The sequence below is a fragment of the Pectinophora gossypiella genome, chromosome 6 (genome assembly GCF_024362695.1).
Source record: "Pectinophora gossypiella chromosome 6, ilPecGoss1.1, whole genome shotgun sequence".
NCBI lineage: Eukaryota > Metazoa > Arthropoda > Insecta > Lepidoptera > Gelechiidae > Pectinophora > Pectinophora gossypiella.
Window position 1 is genome coordinate 9,636,871 of NC_065409.1, and position 17,407 is coordinate 9,654,277.

Sequence of the window (17,407 nt, forward strand, 5' to 3'; positions counted from 1 at the left end):
CTGTGCAGAATGCTATCGTGATCTTTTTGGTTCTCCGCACAGTATAGCGTGCTATAAAACGGGCCGGCTTTCTACCGTCTCGCATTTTTGCCGAGTTTCCGAACCCCTTGTTAATTCCGCCGCGTGAGGTCGCAGTCCCGCTTTTTTCTCGCTCTAGCAAATAATGGTTCTGGGTGACAGAAGCATAAGAAAGTGTGATGTGGTGCGGCCAGATGTAATTCAACCCTTATGGCTCCAAAAGTGAGGTTACGCTATGTGATTGCTGAAAATAGGTCCTAAATTTTCAGTTATTCCCTGACTAGTAAGAAACTTCGGACAGGCATCGGCTTGCTGAAGAGACAGACATGGGTTCTTAACTCAAAAGCCATAGAAAACATGATGCCCGTAATTTTCGGACCACTTTCCATATTAAAATTTGTTTTCCTTTTTTTTTATACAATACAAATACACTTTATTGCACCAAACTAAAAATAAATAATTACAAAGTCTCTTAATAGTGTCCATTATCCTGGCACTGCCACCATAAAGGATCGGAATACTGATTACACAAAAAAAAATGCCGCGAAATTTCAGAATTTGTCGGTTGAATAAACAAAACTTTAAATCTTAAAATAATCTGATAAAAATAAACTAGTAAGTACCTAGAATTTATTCAATGTTAACATTTACTGAATTGGCTCCTGGACTACTGCATATTAAAATAAAAGCCGAATATCTTTTTATTGACGACGACGAAGCGAAATTTTTTGGTGAAATGAGATTTTTGTTAAGTGCTGTAGAAAAAAAAAGACATTGGCATAGGCTGATCCACGAAAAAAAGGCCGCTTGTAACTTTTTAACGGCAGACCGACAAATTCAAGAAATTCATCCGACAGTTTCGTATATTTTTGTGTGTAATCAGAATCCCGATCCGTTATGGCGGCCGTGCCAGGATAAGAGACACTTTTTTATATATTCTTGCTGTTATGTAGAATAATAATACAGTTGCAGTTTTTTAAATTAACTTATTGCTTGCAGTCATCGTGATTGATTGAAATCTTAGAGAATAAAATAAATTGAAAAGCATCTCGAGATGTATATTAATAAAAATTTATTACTTACATACAAATAGGTTTACTTACTCTAAGTACTACTAAGATAACTAAACTTGCTAATTCATATCAGCTAACATAATATTTCACAAAACTATTTATAATAATTATTATTCTTCTTCTGTCAAGAGCCTTACAAGCATCAGCTAGTGGGACAATGCATGTAAAGCTTGTAATAAATACAATAAATACTAAACATGAAACTGACATACTCAATAGATACCTTCAGAAACAGTTTAAATTAAATTATTCTTTGCAATTTCATCACATTGTTTATATTTTACAGGTGTTACAGATCAAGGGAATAATACATATAGATAATTATATGATTTTCATATAAATTGTCTTTTCCATTCTTCGAATTCCACTCAACACAATTCTTAACATAAGACTGTACACTGGCACTATTATCATTGAGTAGTTTCAAAAAGTTTCTCACGAAAGTATTTTATTTTTTGCGCAAAAAATGCTTCTAAACCTTCTGCACAGCGATAAAATTCAGAGTCTTTTGGATTGAAATAACGACAATTATCAAATATTTTTGTCATATCACCAATGAATTCACTTAACGTACTGTAACTTTGTTCATTCACTTTTCTTTCCACTGTTTGCAAATCTGGAAAAAGAAAAAAGTAATACATATTTTCAATTCCTAAAATGAACACATCTCTTCTTCCATGTTTTAATTTCAGTATTTTTTCAAAGTATACCAGCGTCTCCGATACAAATATGTGCAAAGTTCAGATATGCTTACCCATTGGTTCCTTGATGACTTTGTAATAAGTAGGAGCTTCTCTAGGATCAACAGGTTCCATGAAGGGCCACGCGCTTTTATGCAACTGAATTTGTTTGACAAGTCTCCTTAGATTTTCAAAGTCTTTGGCTGTCAATTCTTTCATGTTTGCGAAGTTAACAGAGTTATTTTTTTGACAGTTAGGACAGATGTATTCGTCAATATTGTCAGCTTCCGACTGTAGAATACCAACACATCGACCATGGAACCAATCCTGACATCGGTCACAGCATATATAGAATCTGAAACGAGAGATTAATTAAGCATCAATATTGATTTTATTCCTAAATAATAAATCCAGACAGTTTTCTGTCTGTTAAGTATACTAACTGCGAATTGTCGTAGGGTTGACGGCAGAGGCAGTATAGTTCTTGGGTCTCCTCAGCTCGCCGGCAGTCAGGACACACATACTCCTCCATAGTTTTGCTCATTTCCTCGGTAACACCGACGCAATTGCCGTGGAACCAGTTACTACAATGCTCACAACCCACATAGAACCTAAAATTGAAATATAATAAAATTATAAATATGTAAGTAGAGTAACTGCAATTAAATCTGTTTTATAATAAACATTTTCTTACTTAGTATTGTCATAAGGAGTACGACAGATACATAACAGCTTTTCTTTCTTGCCAGTCTTTTTGTTCGCACGTGGTGTATTGTCACGGGCAGTACTAGATGTGGTGCGTCGCTTGCTACCGGTGCTGGGAGCGGTGCCTCCGCCTCCGCCACGTACCTCTTCTTGCTTGGTCCGCTCCGCCCGAGTACGCAGCGCTAACTCGGCGGATAGCTCCTTCTATAAACACAAATTCAAATTGAGTTACTAGCAGCACCCGGCTTCCCACGGGTGAAAATCACTTTTTTAACTTTTGAGATAAACATAGAATAAAACGATTTTTATGCTCAATCTCTTTTTTATGCACATATAAAAAATCTCAATACCGCGTTCTAATTCTGTACAGAGCATCAGCATTTCTGACATCTAGTGTGATCTAGGGATAACTAAAAAAAAGATATGTTATTATATTATGGATAACGATACAAATTGGACACACTCAATGCAATGCATATAATTAAATAACCGTGGTTGAATTTTTTCTCTTTTGAATGGAACATCCAATTTGAATAATTCAAAAGTAATCTACAGGTATTGATACGAGATGATTTATCTGGTTAAATGAAAACATGCTCTGATTTTGATCAGCATTTCTGTCAACTTTTAGAATGTAATAAAGTAGTCATAGTGACAGATATTGATATGTTCTTTAATAATAATGTTTTATTCGATCATCAATAATTTCCGCAGCCCACGCGATGATTGACATTTTTTATTTACAGCTTGGGTAACATTATTGAAATTTTAGTAGGGTTCCATAATTTTTACTACATAAGCCACCACGACAATGACGACTATATCTCAACTTTGAGAATTGTGATTGACTTGCATCAAAAACATTTGATCACATTAGTAGTTAGTTTCAAATAATATTCTCACCTGTATTTCAACACCAAGTTCCTTTTCGAGTAGACCTCTCTTTTTAATAATGTCTTTCTTAAGCATCTCTTTATGTTTGAAGAGTAGCATCTGTAGGCGGGAGTGTGTGGAGGCAGCCCGGCGGCGCTCGTCGGCGGCGGAGAGCGGCGGCGGGGGCGGCGGCGCGGCGGGCGGCGGCGGCGGGGGCGCGGGCGGCGCGCGCGGCGCGGGGCGCGGCGGCGACGGCTGGCGCAGCAGGCGCGGCCGCTTGCGCGGGCTCGTGTCGATCCACTCGTCGTCGTCGTCGTGGCGCGACACCACGCGGCGGCGCGGGGGCGGAGACGGGGATTGCGCCGATACGGCCACTACCCGAGGCTCCCGCTCTATCACTTCACGGGTTTCGGGTCTCATTTGCTTTTCCTGGTATCGCTGCAACTGCAATAGCTTCTCTTCTATTTCGGGGTTGAGATTCTCTTGTTTGAGGGCGCTCTTAATTGCTATAAAAATACAACATTTAATTTAAAGGTATACACACGAAATACACGATTAACATTCGCGATTTTAAATAAAAATATATCTACTTACTTTGTTGTATGTAGTCTGGGGTGAGGACGAATTTATTACTTTGTAGTCCGTCCTGGGCTGAGTTAACTATGTCTGTCTTGGTACTATTTTCCCGAATGTCCTCCGGTTTGGCGGGAGTTGCCTCTTTATGACTCGCTGCTTCTGCCACAACATCCTCGCCGTTTACAAGAGGTTGTTGTTGTTTAATATCATCTTCTTCGTTAGCATCCTAAAAAAAGTGCGTGAAGTCTGTTAGTCAAAAACAATTCTATAACGCTAATATTATTGTTGTATCCATGCAATATATACCACCTACCTTATTATGAGTTTTATAATACACTAATTGCAGGTTTTTTGTTAATCAATTACTATGCTCTGGAAAATAACGTATTTAAGCTACCAATTACTATCCATTTTTTTCTTATGATATGGGGAAACAAAAAAATAAAATAAAATTAGGATTGATTTTGACGTTTGTGGGAATATATCAGTTAAGAGTAATAATAGATGAATAGCAAAATTGTTTACAAATTGTTCCTATTATATCAGTATTACAGAAATGCGCTTATTTATTTAGTACATAATTGCCCATACACCCCCACAAACTATTCGCAAATAATTAAATAATCAAGAAAATGAGAAATTAAATTTACAAAAATAAACAGGACTTGTTAAATAAAAGTCGATGACAATGGTATATTAATTTATTCAAGTGAATTATTGCACTAGAAGTATATCAATAATTATGACTTTAATAACTATGTAGGTACACACGTTGACAGGTGGTGTATGAGCAATTCCTGATACCATTTACTAATACCATGTGAAGATTTCTCCTAGATAAGTCTGTATAATAAAAATGAGATAAATGCTGCAATACGTTATCAGTGAATATAGTTGATATAATGACGTGACGGCGTCAAATGTTAGCTTTTGCAAAAATAGTTTTCATTAATGATCTATTTAGAACACGTCAGTGAAATTTGACTGCCCCTGTAGACTTAAGCCAGGGTTATAATATTAATTGACAAACAGAATAGTTCTAATTGTGAGTCAGCTAGTTTCACGATTTGTGTCCATTATGAAACGTATTGTATAACTAATTCGATACCAACTGGAAATACAACCCCTAATAGGAAATTAAACCGTTTAACGTATTTTGCGTGAAACTAGTGACATTATGGTATTAATAAATTTGTATAATTTAAGTTTGTACCCTAAAATTAAACTGTTCATAAAGTTATAAAAGATATTGTGTTAGGATAGAATTCTTAGAATGAACTAAGTTTTATACATTCGCGAATTCCACCCTAAGCAGCCAGGAATAACTTGTAAACTTAAGATGCTATTATACTTTAATACTGTAATTAATACTCTCAACGCTCAATAGGTGGATTTAATGAAAAAATAAATGTAAAGAAAAACTAAAATTAAAGCTTGAAGAGTTTAGCCTCTATATATACGATTGAAAATGTTTGAATTATTGTTATTTTCACGAATTACATTTACCACACTCATTTAAAATATCAGATTCTTGATGTTCTCCAAATTAAGGCAGTTTTTATTGAATACTACTTCTAAACCATATTGAAATAATATTAATAATTCCGAATGAATGAATAAAAAATGTTTTAATATAACTTTTTGACCCTAGACCTTATATGCAGCATTCAACAGAAAATTTCACCTAATGAGCGTTAAGTGTAGGAGCTTTCTTTAGATTTGTTACTTCCCTATCAAATTATAATAATTATACTGTTACTAAAATAGGTATTACATTAATGATAATATACACAAAATATCTTTGGTGTACTTTGACAATGTAGAAAAAAATATTATAGCTGAATAATAAATTAATATTTTCTCTACATTATGAGTCCAGTCTTATACAGTAGTTTACATTTAGGAGTATAGTGACTAACGCAACATTTCTACGTTTTAGCAGACAGGGTCTGATCAGATCGAGTGCGTTGACAAGTTTACGTTAAGCTTATAGCCTTTTAGCTAGCTAGCGAGTCAACACCAAATCAGAAATGCTGCTATATTTACTATGCGCTCGGAGTGATCCTACCCCAATCAATAGTCATTATTTCAAAGTTCGTTATTCAAATGTCGAACTTATAATATACCAATTATATACAGTTATCCCAAACGCTTATAAATTACAGGGCGACACATTAATTTAAACTTGTGATGATAAACGGCCAAATTTTGATACCAATTAGACAATTTGTAGGCCTGGATCACATACATATTTAAATTTGGCTATACGAATATCGGCCTATCATTATAAATCACGGCTAAATAATAAGTACGTAAAAACCTGTCCTTATGTTTAGTCACAATTGTCAAGAAGTGGTCAAATTTACGGGCTTACTATTTAGTATAATTCCGCTAGAAGAGATGGAGCAGTCGATGGGCGATTGGTAGGAGCCTAATAGTAGTAAATTACCTGGTGCGCGGGGACGGTGAGCGGCTGCAGCGCCTGCACGGCGTGCAGCGCGGGCGCCGCGGCCACGGGCGCCAGCGGCGGCGGCGCCGACGGCGGCGGCTGCACCGCCAAGTACATCTTCCGCGGGCCCAGCATGCCTTGCTTGCCGGTAGACTCTTGCGCTGGAACGCCAGTCATAATCTTACACATCTGTAATCTACTTAATAGTACGAATACGACTATCAAACAGAGTAGAGTAAATATGTCTGTGAATAAACAAGTCATACTACGGAGGAGCTACGTGCCGCCCTTTAACTACAACATATCATCGATGCCAAAATTGAAAAGGGGGTTAATGTGGAGTTGTAAGAGACTTGGTTAATTATGAGCGAGATTTATTAAATTCATGAATTATAGACCTATTACTGCATGCACTATTTTACCACATTTTATCACGCAGTCTCAAGTTTTTGATAAAGCATTCTTTAATTTATGATTTACTTAATTATAACCATTATAACACATACCTTTCAGCAACTGCTGTTTGACTTGGTGTTGGACGAGGGCCAGCTGCTGTGGTGTGAGAGTGTACCCGTGCAGGCCTTGCAGGACGATGCTAGGGCCACTGCTCGTTTGCATCACCTGTAAACAACATAAGAGAACTGTAGTTCACAATTTGTGTAATAATTTGTCTTCAAGGAATACACAAAGTGATATTTAGTGCAGTTTTAGGTGGATGAGATATTCGGTATGTAAAAAAAAACGATGCAAAGAGTAACTATGTTATCTAAGGAATAAAGATATTTTTGATATTTAATTACCTGGGCGGTGACAGTTTTAATCACAGTACCAGGCGGTTGTCCCGCTAGAAGGCGTTTTTCCATAATTTGGTCTTCAGTGAGTTGCGGCTGAATAGGCGTGGCGGCGCGGATGGGGGCGACGGGAGGCGCGGGCACGGGCACCGGCGTAGGCGCAGGCGCAGGCGCTACGCTCGGGCTCTGGCCTATGTGCGCTACGATTTGCGCCTGATTGTTGCCGGTGGGCCGAATGAGCACCTGGAACAGATTGGAGCAATTACAATTTAGGAATGGAAGGACATAATTATCTATTATTAAATGAAAGGTTTTACAGCCATTCTAACTCTTCCGTGACCAAGTGAGAGTGGCCTTCGTACCTGCTGGCCGTTGACGGTGGCGAGCTGTATCTTGCCGGCGGCGATCTGCTGCACGAGCGCGGGGTTGTTGACGACGATCTGCTGCGCCGCGGCGCGCACGCGCGGCGGCGGCGCGCGCGCGGCCCTCGGCGGCCGCAGCAGCTGCCCCGCCACCACCACGGCCTGCACGCCGCCCGGCGCCAGCGCCGCGCGCGCCCCCGCCTGCACCACCACCTGCATTCACGGGTTCATACTTTACGTCGATCTACGTTACCTGGAAATACCTAGAGCGGAAGACTGTATCCCGATTTAAATTGAGTGCGCCCCTCCAAGATCTTTTTCAACGAATTCTCTAAGTATACGACCTTGGGACATACCTGTTGTGGAGATTGGACTACGACTTGCTGCGTAGGTTGGACGACCACTTGTTGCTGAGGCTGCACCATCAGCTGGCGGTTGCCTTGCAGCACGATCTGCGTGGGCTGGGCGGCTACGCGCGGGGACGCCGCCGCTTTGGGCTCCTCCACGGCCTTCGCCGGCGCGACCGGCCGCTCGGCGGGCTCGGTCGTCTCCGCGGGCTTCGAAGGCGATGCCGCCACCAGCTGCCCGGTTATTCCTTGTTGTCCTGCCATTACTACGTGCAGCTTCCCATCCGGCATTTGAATCAGTTGTTGGCCAGCCAGTAATCCACGAACAGTAATTTTCCCATCTGGCGCCCGAATTATTTGGACTTTCTGTGGTCCTTCCTTCTGCGGCGCCACTGGCGTTTTCCCCGTTGGAACCCCATCAGGTTGACTGGTTTTCGGAGTTCCCGCAAACGGTTGGCTAATAACCCGTGTAGTACCATCGGCACCTTTTGTCATGATGATTCTTCTAGTGCCGATTACGGTTTTCGGGCCGGTAGGTGTAGTAGCATTACTCGTAAGCAAAGAAGTGAGAGTGCTTTTTCCAGTATATTGACTTGGAGTCGTCTTTGATTTATCTGTAATAAGAATTCGAAATAAATACATAACAAAAAAAATGTTTTCTATGGAAGCAATTAAATTAAAGTATATCAATTAGCATGACTTGATTTACCTTGCGACATTTCGAGCGCTCGCTTTTGTTGGTGCGCAGCTCGTTGTTCACGTAACTGCTGTTCCATTTTGTCCTTGATATCTGCAGCATTAGGCGGCGGCTGAGCAGAGTTGCGCTGCGGTAACTTGCCGGTAGACGTCCGCGTGACGGGAGTGGCCCGCTCCGCTCGCTCACCGTATTGCCGTACTTCCCATAACTCTAGTTTATCCTCATCTACCCACTCTTCTGTCACCTATAAAATTTACAATATAGTTGAACACATCATTCCTATATCGAGACCTAAATTCAGAAACTTTTTATTAATATCTTTATATTTACCTGAGGTTCAGTATTTTGGGGAGATTCAGCACGTTTCCTTTTTCTTAACCCGCTGCGAATGGATGTAACCTCACGCACCGTCTTCGGTAATTCTAAAGGTATCACAACACGTCGTCGAAGGTATTGCGTTCGCTCAGAGAATTGGCCAACATGGCGATGTTTTAATAACTCCAGTGATACTATTTCAGTGTCCGTCGTGAGCTGGTGCTTGCCGTCGGCGGTAGCAGGCTTGGCAGACATATCATCCCACCGTAAACATGACCACAAGATACGCAACTGTAGCGCAGCACTCGCTAACCATTGAAGATTTACTGTGCGATATAACCAACAAGTTTTGAACAGTGGTCTCGCACAGGGATAAGGCCACACAGTCTGGTTAGGCTTCGCGCTGTGACTAAATCCTGTCACTGTACTATGTCCTGCTTGCCTACTTAGCTTCTTTAGCTCATGGTGAGGCAAAACCATGATTGTCTTTGCCTTACTTCTAGTATGGAATGAAGAACAAAGGGGGTATTTCACTGGGGTCCTTTTCTTCTTTTTCTCGACTGCTGATGTCTGCACTCTTTTGAGGTACAGCTTGCCTCTAGGACACTCTGCAGAATATACTCTTACAACACCATTTTCAGTTTTTTCTTCCTTTATGGACTTATCATCTCTCTTTGGTTTAGCTAATCCAAACCGTCTGTTGACAGCCGCCCGGTATTTTGGTTTTTCATCTTTAGCAGTGGTTACTGAACACTTATATCCCTCTTTGTTACTGACTGCAGTAGCATTTGCCACCATTTTTGCTGACCTGCCCCTCGTTATTTTAAGCTTGGGAATTGGCGGCCTACTTTTATCAGTTTCGTTATCAGCTACTGAAGAATTTTCCGCCTCTTCTTGTTGGTCAGCGTCTGTTAATTCCTTGAGAGGTCCTATTTCAACTTCGTTGTCATCAATATTATTACATGATATGTCAATGTCCATTTCATTTCCTACAGCTGGAACAGCAGACTCTTCGAGGGTGCTCTCAGATTTTAGAAGGGCGTCATCATATTTTTCAGTCTTTACAGTAACATCCTCACCACTGAACTTTCTTTTTACGAAACTGTCAGTATTTTTACTGTCGCATTCTTGGGCGCACGCTACTGCGGATAGCAAGTCTGACAGTATATTCTCATTTGAGTTTATATTTTGAACAGAACTTTTTCCTAGTAAGTACTGTTCTAAAATAGACATTTTAGTATTCTCCTTAGAATTTGTAAACATGCCAGTAGAATTGACTGCCCCACTTCTTATCAAAGCTAACAATTCATTCAGTAGTTTTCCTTTTTTAATACACAGAGGAGAATAGCAATTTATTTTCACACCTGAGCATTGTATCAAGGTTGAGGAGTTTAATTTAGTACATTCAGATGAGTAGCATTTATAGTGCTTAGTCAACTGAGTCAGATTTTGGTACTGATCCCTCAAAGAATCAACATCCTTGGACACACTCAGGGTTACTGGTTTTTGCTTCAGTTCAATCTTATCATCTGTTGGGTCACAAATAGATGTCACGTCTGGTTCTGATTCATCATTCTCGACATCAATATTTTTATCATCTTCATTTTTAACATCCATCTCTTCTTTTTTAACATTAGCTAATAAATTAGCAATTTTCTTTTCCTCCATAAACTTCAAATAAGTCCGGCGTGCAAGGAAATCATCTAGTTTAGACTTTCTTGCTATTTTGGGGTAATACCTTCTGGTTGAAGAGCTCAAAGCTTTCTCAACGTCAATCTCTTCAAAATCTTCATTGTCTTTTTCTAATTTGAGATTTCTCATAGATGCAGGCACTAAAAGTATTTAATGTGAATTAATAATGAGGAAAAAAGTAGCTTTTATGCTATTTGCGTCTTTAATTGATTTTACCAATGTAATATTTTTAGGACTGATTCCCAACTACTGATTCTATATACTCACATTTTTCCAGTACTTCTTTATCAGCAGACTCATTGGACAAGTATTCATACGTTTTTGGCTCCACTGCAAGGACTTTGATGACACTGCCTTCTCTGACCCTGACAGCAATCTTGGCTGGCCCGCTACTCAGGGTGGGCTTTGAAGTTCCATTATATTTCTTAAATTTTCGAGTAGCGGAATTCCATAGCCATCCCCACTGTCCATGAATCCTGTACTCTTCTCCCTTTTGCTTCCACGCCTAAAAAAAAAATGAAGAAACGCACTGTGTAAAAAAAGACTACAAACTTTTTTTAACTATATATTACTACATTGTTTACTGATGCAAGAAAGTATTGCGAGTTTGCCGCAATTTGGGAACCATACATTCTCTAGAGTGATACATAGTTGTTTAAACTTACAGCTACAAAGAAAACAGCTTATATTTTTGCATACCTAATCATATTTATATTAAAAATGTGAATATAGTCGTGATTATTATGTTAACAATATAGGTAATATGGCGAATCGCGCGATATTACCTATATATTGCGATTGTAATTTTGTTGTTTTATTCTTAGCTTTTTGCAATAGCGTTTGCAACAGCCATGCACGACACCCCTACCACTAGTAACATTAAACTTGGATATGAAAACTGTCCTTTTTATTACTAGTCAAAAAATTAAAAATTTAGTGTCTGTTTTCTTTGTATGTTCCTTGTCTGTTTTATTGTGTACAAATAAATAAATAAAGTAAAAGCGGGAGGTAATGGATTTTCATACACATTTTATTCCAGAATTTAGCGGAGCGAAAAAATGTTGATATATTTTTACTTTTCGCTTTTTTGTATGACAGCAATGTCGTACGACGACTTATCCTTCGCTTCGCTTTGGATTTAACGTATGTCGCCCAAGTTAAAAATAATTGCTGCCCAGTGATACACTTTGTACTTCGCGCTTTTTTGTTTTTTTCTTAAATACAGCATGTGCGCCGCTCATCTAACTAACCAGTGGATCCTCTTTGGTTGTGGAGCATGACATATTACATGGAACACACTGATATGTATTATTGTGAACATTATTCTATATTGCAAACTTACACCACCTGTGAAAGTCTCTCGAGGAAAAGACTTATTTTGGCCACACATATGTATGAACCAATCATAGTTTTTCGAATCGATGGAATGCAAAAATAATTATTATTATTATTTATTTAATTTTAAGATAACATAGATCCAATTCGTTAGTAACATGAATAAAACTTAAAAGATAATGTTAGTAGCGTAGGTGGTAGAAAAAACATCATAAAATTTCGTTCCTTTTTACGAGTATTTTGGCCCAGTGCCTCATAATTGGGGCGTCATACCTGGCCGCGATAGTTTTCAGGATGGAGTTGGAGCTGGCCCGCACCCTGCAGAGCAACGAGGCAGACTTTTTGCGTATTAACGCGAAAAAGTCGTCGGTGTGCATCTGCGCAAACATGCCAGATGCGCTGCAGAAGCGAGGCAGCCCCAACAGCATCCTAAAGCCATTATTGTACTGGACGCGCAGGGCATAATGATATATAAAATATTTATACCTGATGTCGAAGGCCCAGTGAATATTTAACAAAATTGTAGGCTGTGCGATATCGTTCTTCTTCCTCATCTCTTTCTTTTTTCTCTCTCTTATCAAGCTTTTTCCTCTCCTCACGTTCGGCCGCAGTAGTTCGTATAAGTTTAACATGACCAAGTTGCTCATGCCATGCAGGGACCCATACTACACTTTTAATACATGCCTGCAAATGTTTTTAAACAAATTTGAATTTCCTGATGACACTAATTTGAATTATTTATTAATTGTATCATTAATTGAATTGACTGTTACAAAATAGTAAGTCTTTACAAGTTCTAAATTAAAAAAAAACATACCTGCAAAACACATAGTGCTCTTGCAAAATCCCTAGGTGCTTGGCACAATTGCACAGCCTGCACCCATGGTTTTCTCAACAATGACCAATTCGGGTGCATAAATTGCACGACAATGTTAGATTCCAGTTGCAGTAATGTTTGTCTTAGTGTTGCAACTAACAAAGGTTTTGTAGCTGTAAACAACAAAAACATTATAGTCAACTAACATTACAATACTAAATAATCAAAATGTATAGTATATATTTACCATTAAGTAATCCAACCCATTTGAAGTCTTGTGATGAAGATAATGAAAACTTGTGCGACATGTACCGCTTTTTGTCTCTTTCTTCATTCCTTTGGGGTTTATTTAATGCCAGAGGGTTTGTGGTATATTGATTGACATAACTTTTGAAAGTATTTTCATTCCCTAATTTAAATAAGTAAGTTCCATTCGAAAGCTGATTTGATTTCAGCCTAGTTACTCTTTCAGTTACTGTAAAAAAATAAATTGTTTTTAATACAGATACATACAAATCAAAATATATAACTTACATTCAAACCAACTTACTTTCTTCATTTTTCTTTTTATTTTTATTATTTGTATGGTTCTTTATTTTCTTCAGATCATCATCAAGTGGATCATCATCGTCTTGAGTTACATCTTCACTGGTTATAGTTACTTCATTCACTACATCTCCATCTGCATCTAAAGCTGAATCACTCCCAGTTTTTTCATCATCTAATTTCAAGCCAGTGTGTGGGCCTTGTTGTTTCTGTTCCTCTCTTAATTTTCTTTGCTTTATAATATTAGTGTTTTCAACTTCCAAATACGACTTACGATTTCCCTTGGCCTGGTTAGTCAACCGTTCTGTAATTTCCATTTGCCTCAGAATTTCTTGTTTCAATTCCAAAAGCTCACGAACCAGCGGAGCCTCCATCTCATCTGCATCAAGTACTGTCAGTAATTCTTCAAGTTGTGTTGGAGTGGTATAGTACCAGACTTCTCCATTTTCAGATTCACTAAAACATTTCCAATAATTATTATCATGTTGGTGGTGTTTTATTGTCATGCAGTACAAAAAAAAACGAAAATTATGTTAATACTTACATAAATATACGACGAGTTATAAACCAATACTTTCTCCCATGTCTATCAAAACCTAAATGTTCATGACGACAGAGTAAGCCTTGCTTTTCTGCATCAGGAAGACAATCAGTGACACCAACAGTTTTATGTTGTTTACAGAGAGCACACTGCCAATCCTCAGAAGGGACATCCACTAAAGGAGGATCTACACATTCCAGATGGTAGACTGCAGGGCAAGTTTCACAACAAAGTAGATCTCCCAACCGATGACATACTCGGCAGTGATCATCATAATGTATAGGAACTGAAAAGAATACATTCTGCATAGAAGTTTTGTTGAAACCAGAAATAAATACTTAAAAACCTAAAAGGGAAATATTACTTTAGCCTCATTCATATTATTTCTGTCACGAATTTTAATAAAAAATGTTGAGACACTATTTGAAAAACCTACAACATGAAATGAGTACTTATTACATATTCAAAAAATGAGTACACCCATTTTTATTCTGATGAGAAGGGATTGTCGACACAAAACTGAATTGACAAATATATCAAACTTTAGCATTGACAGGGTGAATTAGGTTTAATGGGTATTGGGTGAATATATAAGTCACATAAATCATGTTCATCTGTATATTACAGTATAGCATCCTACATTCCTCCCATGTAGATTTCTATTAGAGGCAAGGGAACATTTGTAACTTGAAGTTTATGTGGGACACTTTAGGATTACATTCATTCTAAATGTGTAAATAGGAAATTCTTAAAAATATCTTTAATTAATGATATTTTATGTGCTATGATATTATTGTAGTGTACAAAGCAGGGAGTGTTATTATCACAGAAAACAATTTATAAGTCTAAACTCACCTTCACTCAGAAGATCGTCTCGTACTGGGTTTGTGATAAGAAATTGATTGCACAAGAATTGAAGTACAGCCAATCTATCTTCCACTGTTGTGAATGGATATTCACAGGAGTTCAATATGCAGACCACATTCTGGTCAAATGATTTATCACTTTCCACATAAATCCTGAGGACCTCAGGCCAAGTCATAACATCAAGAAGAAACAAGGTGATATTTACACTGTCTTTATGATCCAGTGGACCGAAATGTGTTTGTTGAGCATCTTCTTCTCTCAACAATGACTTCAGTAACATTATATGTACCTCAATCAACAAATTGCTTTGATCTTCACAGGTCATAGCTGCACACAGGTCTTCTAAGCGAAATGGAGACAATCTGACCAAATGTCTAAAGTGGCGTAACACTTCATATATACCCACAATTTGCAAGACCAAACTTTGAGGAATAAGCAAATCATCAGATGAAGTGGGAAGATCCAGTGGAGGTATCTGTCTTTCTTGTTGTAACCATAGTGGATCTGGACTTGGAGGGCGAAGTGCATTACTAGTTACCTTCCGAGGAGTGCCTCCAGTAGTACTGTAGCTGCTTACTGAGAAGTCACTGTCGCTCGCGGCACCGTCTCCGACGCTGCCGTCGGAGCTCTCGCTTCCACGGTCTTCTTCAGGTTCAGACCTATCACTGTATTCATCTCCAAAATCGGATCCATAATGATATTCAGACTCGTGATAATCGGCAGCATGCGGATTATACCCTCTTCGCGAATACGCACTTGACAAACCTCCTCTTTTAGATTTATGCGTTCTTCCTCCTCGTTGTTTCCGCGTGCTTCGTCTGCTCACATCGCTACCTTGCGGAGATGAAGCTCGTGATGCTGAAGGAGTGCTCGCCAGAGAACTGGATCCAACATTTTGAGCTTGTAAGTATTTTGGTTTTTTCAATAAATGGTACTGAAATTTCCTATTTTTCTCAAAAGTTCCCGCTTTTGGGGGCCTACCGCGTTTTTTTGCCCCCCTTCCCGACATTATTGTAAACAACTGTCAATTATGTACCGATTTGCACGTGTATAGCAAAAACACAAGTCTTGTTTACAAAAACAAAACGATGGAAATGCATTTTAGTTCAACCTAAATCCAACGTAGTCATGATCCCAGCCGTTTGAGACACTATACGGAAATTGTATATCACACGGCTTTCACACACAATTTTCACTGTTTTTTCACAACAAATTAACAACTCGTTCAGTTCACTGATAACAGCAAAAGCATTTCATTTTTATCTAAAGAAAGAAGGCACCAAAAGTAATGACGCGAAATGTGAGTAGATACATGCAATTCTGAAACGCTAGATGCTGGCTTCCTATTGGTCGATTATCAATCCGCCATGTCGTTTTCGTAAATTGTGTGATATTGAATTTTCTAACGCCAATAATTGAACTTGGCCTATAAAATACTACTTCACACACACAGGAAAAATGTCGTATAAATGAATTTCCCTTAAGAATTACAGCTTTTTTCCAAGATATTCTAACGTTTTATATTGCAAAGTAACACCATAGTTTCGGTCGCACAGCACTTTGCTCGGAGAGTCGGCAGCCATTTTATTTCTTGGTCCGAAAAGCGTGTCATGTTCACAACTTATTAATTTTAATTTAGTAAATCGAAAATATATATGAAAACTAAGATTTAAATCACTATATTAAATAATAACACAAATTTATGTTTATAATTTAACTATGTAAAGCCAAAATCTTGAAGTGAAGAACTATTGGTACTATAGTGTAGTTATCGGATGTTGACACTGCTAGCAACATTGATTGATATAATTTTTGTTGCCATTACAAGTTTCCGCCAACTTCTATTTTCGTCTATGGTACGGTTTCTCCAGTAGTGTTGTGCCATTGTAAGTTTTTCTATATATCGATTGATCGATCAAGTTGCGCGGTTTCCAGTCATATTTTTCAGTCGAGTGACCGTATATAATGCCAAGTGATTCGAAGGACGATATTGTTTTCTGCGTCGTGTGTCAGCCTTTATTGAAATGCATGGGCGGTTCAGAGATGGAGAGTGATGTAAAGGAAACCGGATAGTTAGCAGGGTCTGCACGACAACCACGCCGCGTGGGGCGGCGAATTATATGGAGGGTATCGACCAATACACGCAGCGAATGCATCTATGTAGATAGACGTCGTACAGCTATAAGTCGCGGGCGCGGTTATTGAAAAATTGAGTTTCCCCGTGCGCGACAGCGCTTAGTAAACAATGATCGCAAAACAGAATTCGAAGATTCATAACAGGTAATTACTATTATATCCATCATATCTATAATTATCTACTATTCGTCATTTTCTGACTCAGATCGGCTATACTTAATGCGAAAACGCTATAAGGCTTCAGAAAACTGCAGTTTCCTCGTGCGCGACGGCGCATTGCGTCTATCAGTTTGACATTTGACAGGCTTTTTGGCGGGAAACGGGAACGGGACAGTTGCTTTCTTCATTGAATAATCTAATTAATTAATACAAAGTGGTGTTTTGTGATTAATGATCGCATTAAGTTAGTCGGAAGACATTCGCGAGTGTTATTATATCGGAGTATTCAATAAACAAAGTGTATCTGCCTATTTTCGCTTCGTGCCAGGAAGCCGCTTCATAACTCGAAAGTTTATGCGGACTTTTGAGTTAACTCGTTTGGGGTTCGGAGTAGGAGTCTACTCCGAGGGTGGGGGCTTAGGTTTCAT

General features: G+C 38.7%; 1 protein-coding gene across 1 annotated transcript; it reads right to left on the bottom strand.

Annotated features, from left to right (window-relative positions):
• Positions 1–1,075: 1,075 nt before the first annotated feature.
• Positions 1,076–16,282, bottom strand: LOC126367706 (nucleosome-remodeling factor subunit NURF301). Its single transcript, XM_050011374.1, has 20 exons — positions 14,673–16,282; positions 13,821–14,103; positions 13,281–13,732; positions 12,978–13,205; positions 12,731–12,903; positions 12,400–12,597; positions 10,846–11,083; positions 8,902–10,718; positions 8,584–8,815; positions 7,884–8,488; positions 7,528–7,740; positions 7,175–7,408; positions 6,881–6,995; positions 6,375–6,535; positions 3,944–4,151; positions 3,380–3,855; positions 2,466–2,680; positions 2,215–2,382; positions 1,846–2,126; positions 1,076–1,707 (listed from the first exon to the last, which is right to left on the bottom strand). Exons 1-20 carry the CDS (start codon positions 15,691–15,693, stop codon positions 1,502–1,504), a joined length of 7,524 nt encoding a protein of 2,507 aa, XP_049867331.1. The 5' UTR covers positions 15,694–16,282; the 3' UTR covers positions 1,076–1,501.
• Positions 16,283–17,407: the final 1,125 nt, after the last annotated feature.

What these genes read in the sequence shown, in the direction of transcription:
- LOC126367706 (XM_050011374.1), bottom strand. Translation starts at nt 15,693, where the DNA reads ATGTCGGGAAGGGGGGCAAAAAAACGCGGTAGGCCCCCAAAAGCGGGA. An exon ending in ATGGGTTGGATTACTTAATG is followed by an intron (nt 12,904 to 12,977) that starts GTAAATATATAC and finishes TGTTGTTTACAG; the next exon opens with CTACAAAACCTTTGTTAGTT. An exon ending in TAAAGAAGTACTGGAAAAAT is followed by an intron (nt 10,719 to 10,845) that starts GTGAGTATATAG and finishes AAATACTTTTAG; the next exon opens with TGCCTGCATCTATGAGAAAT.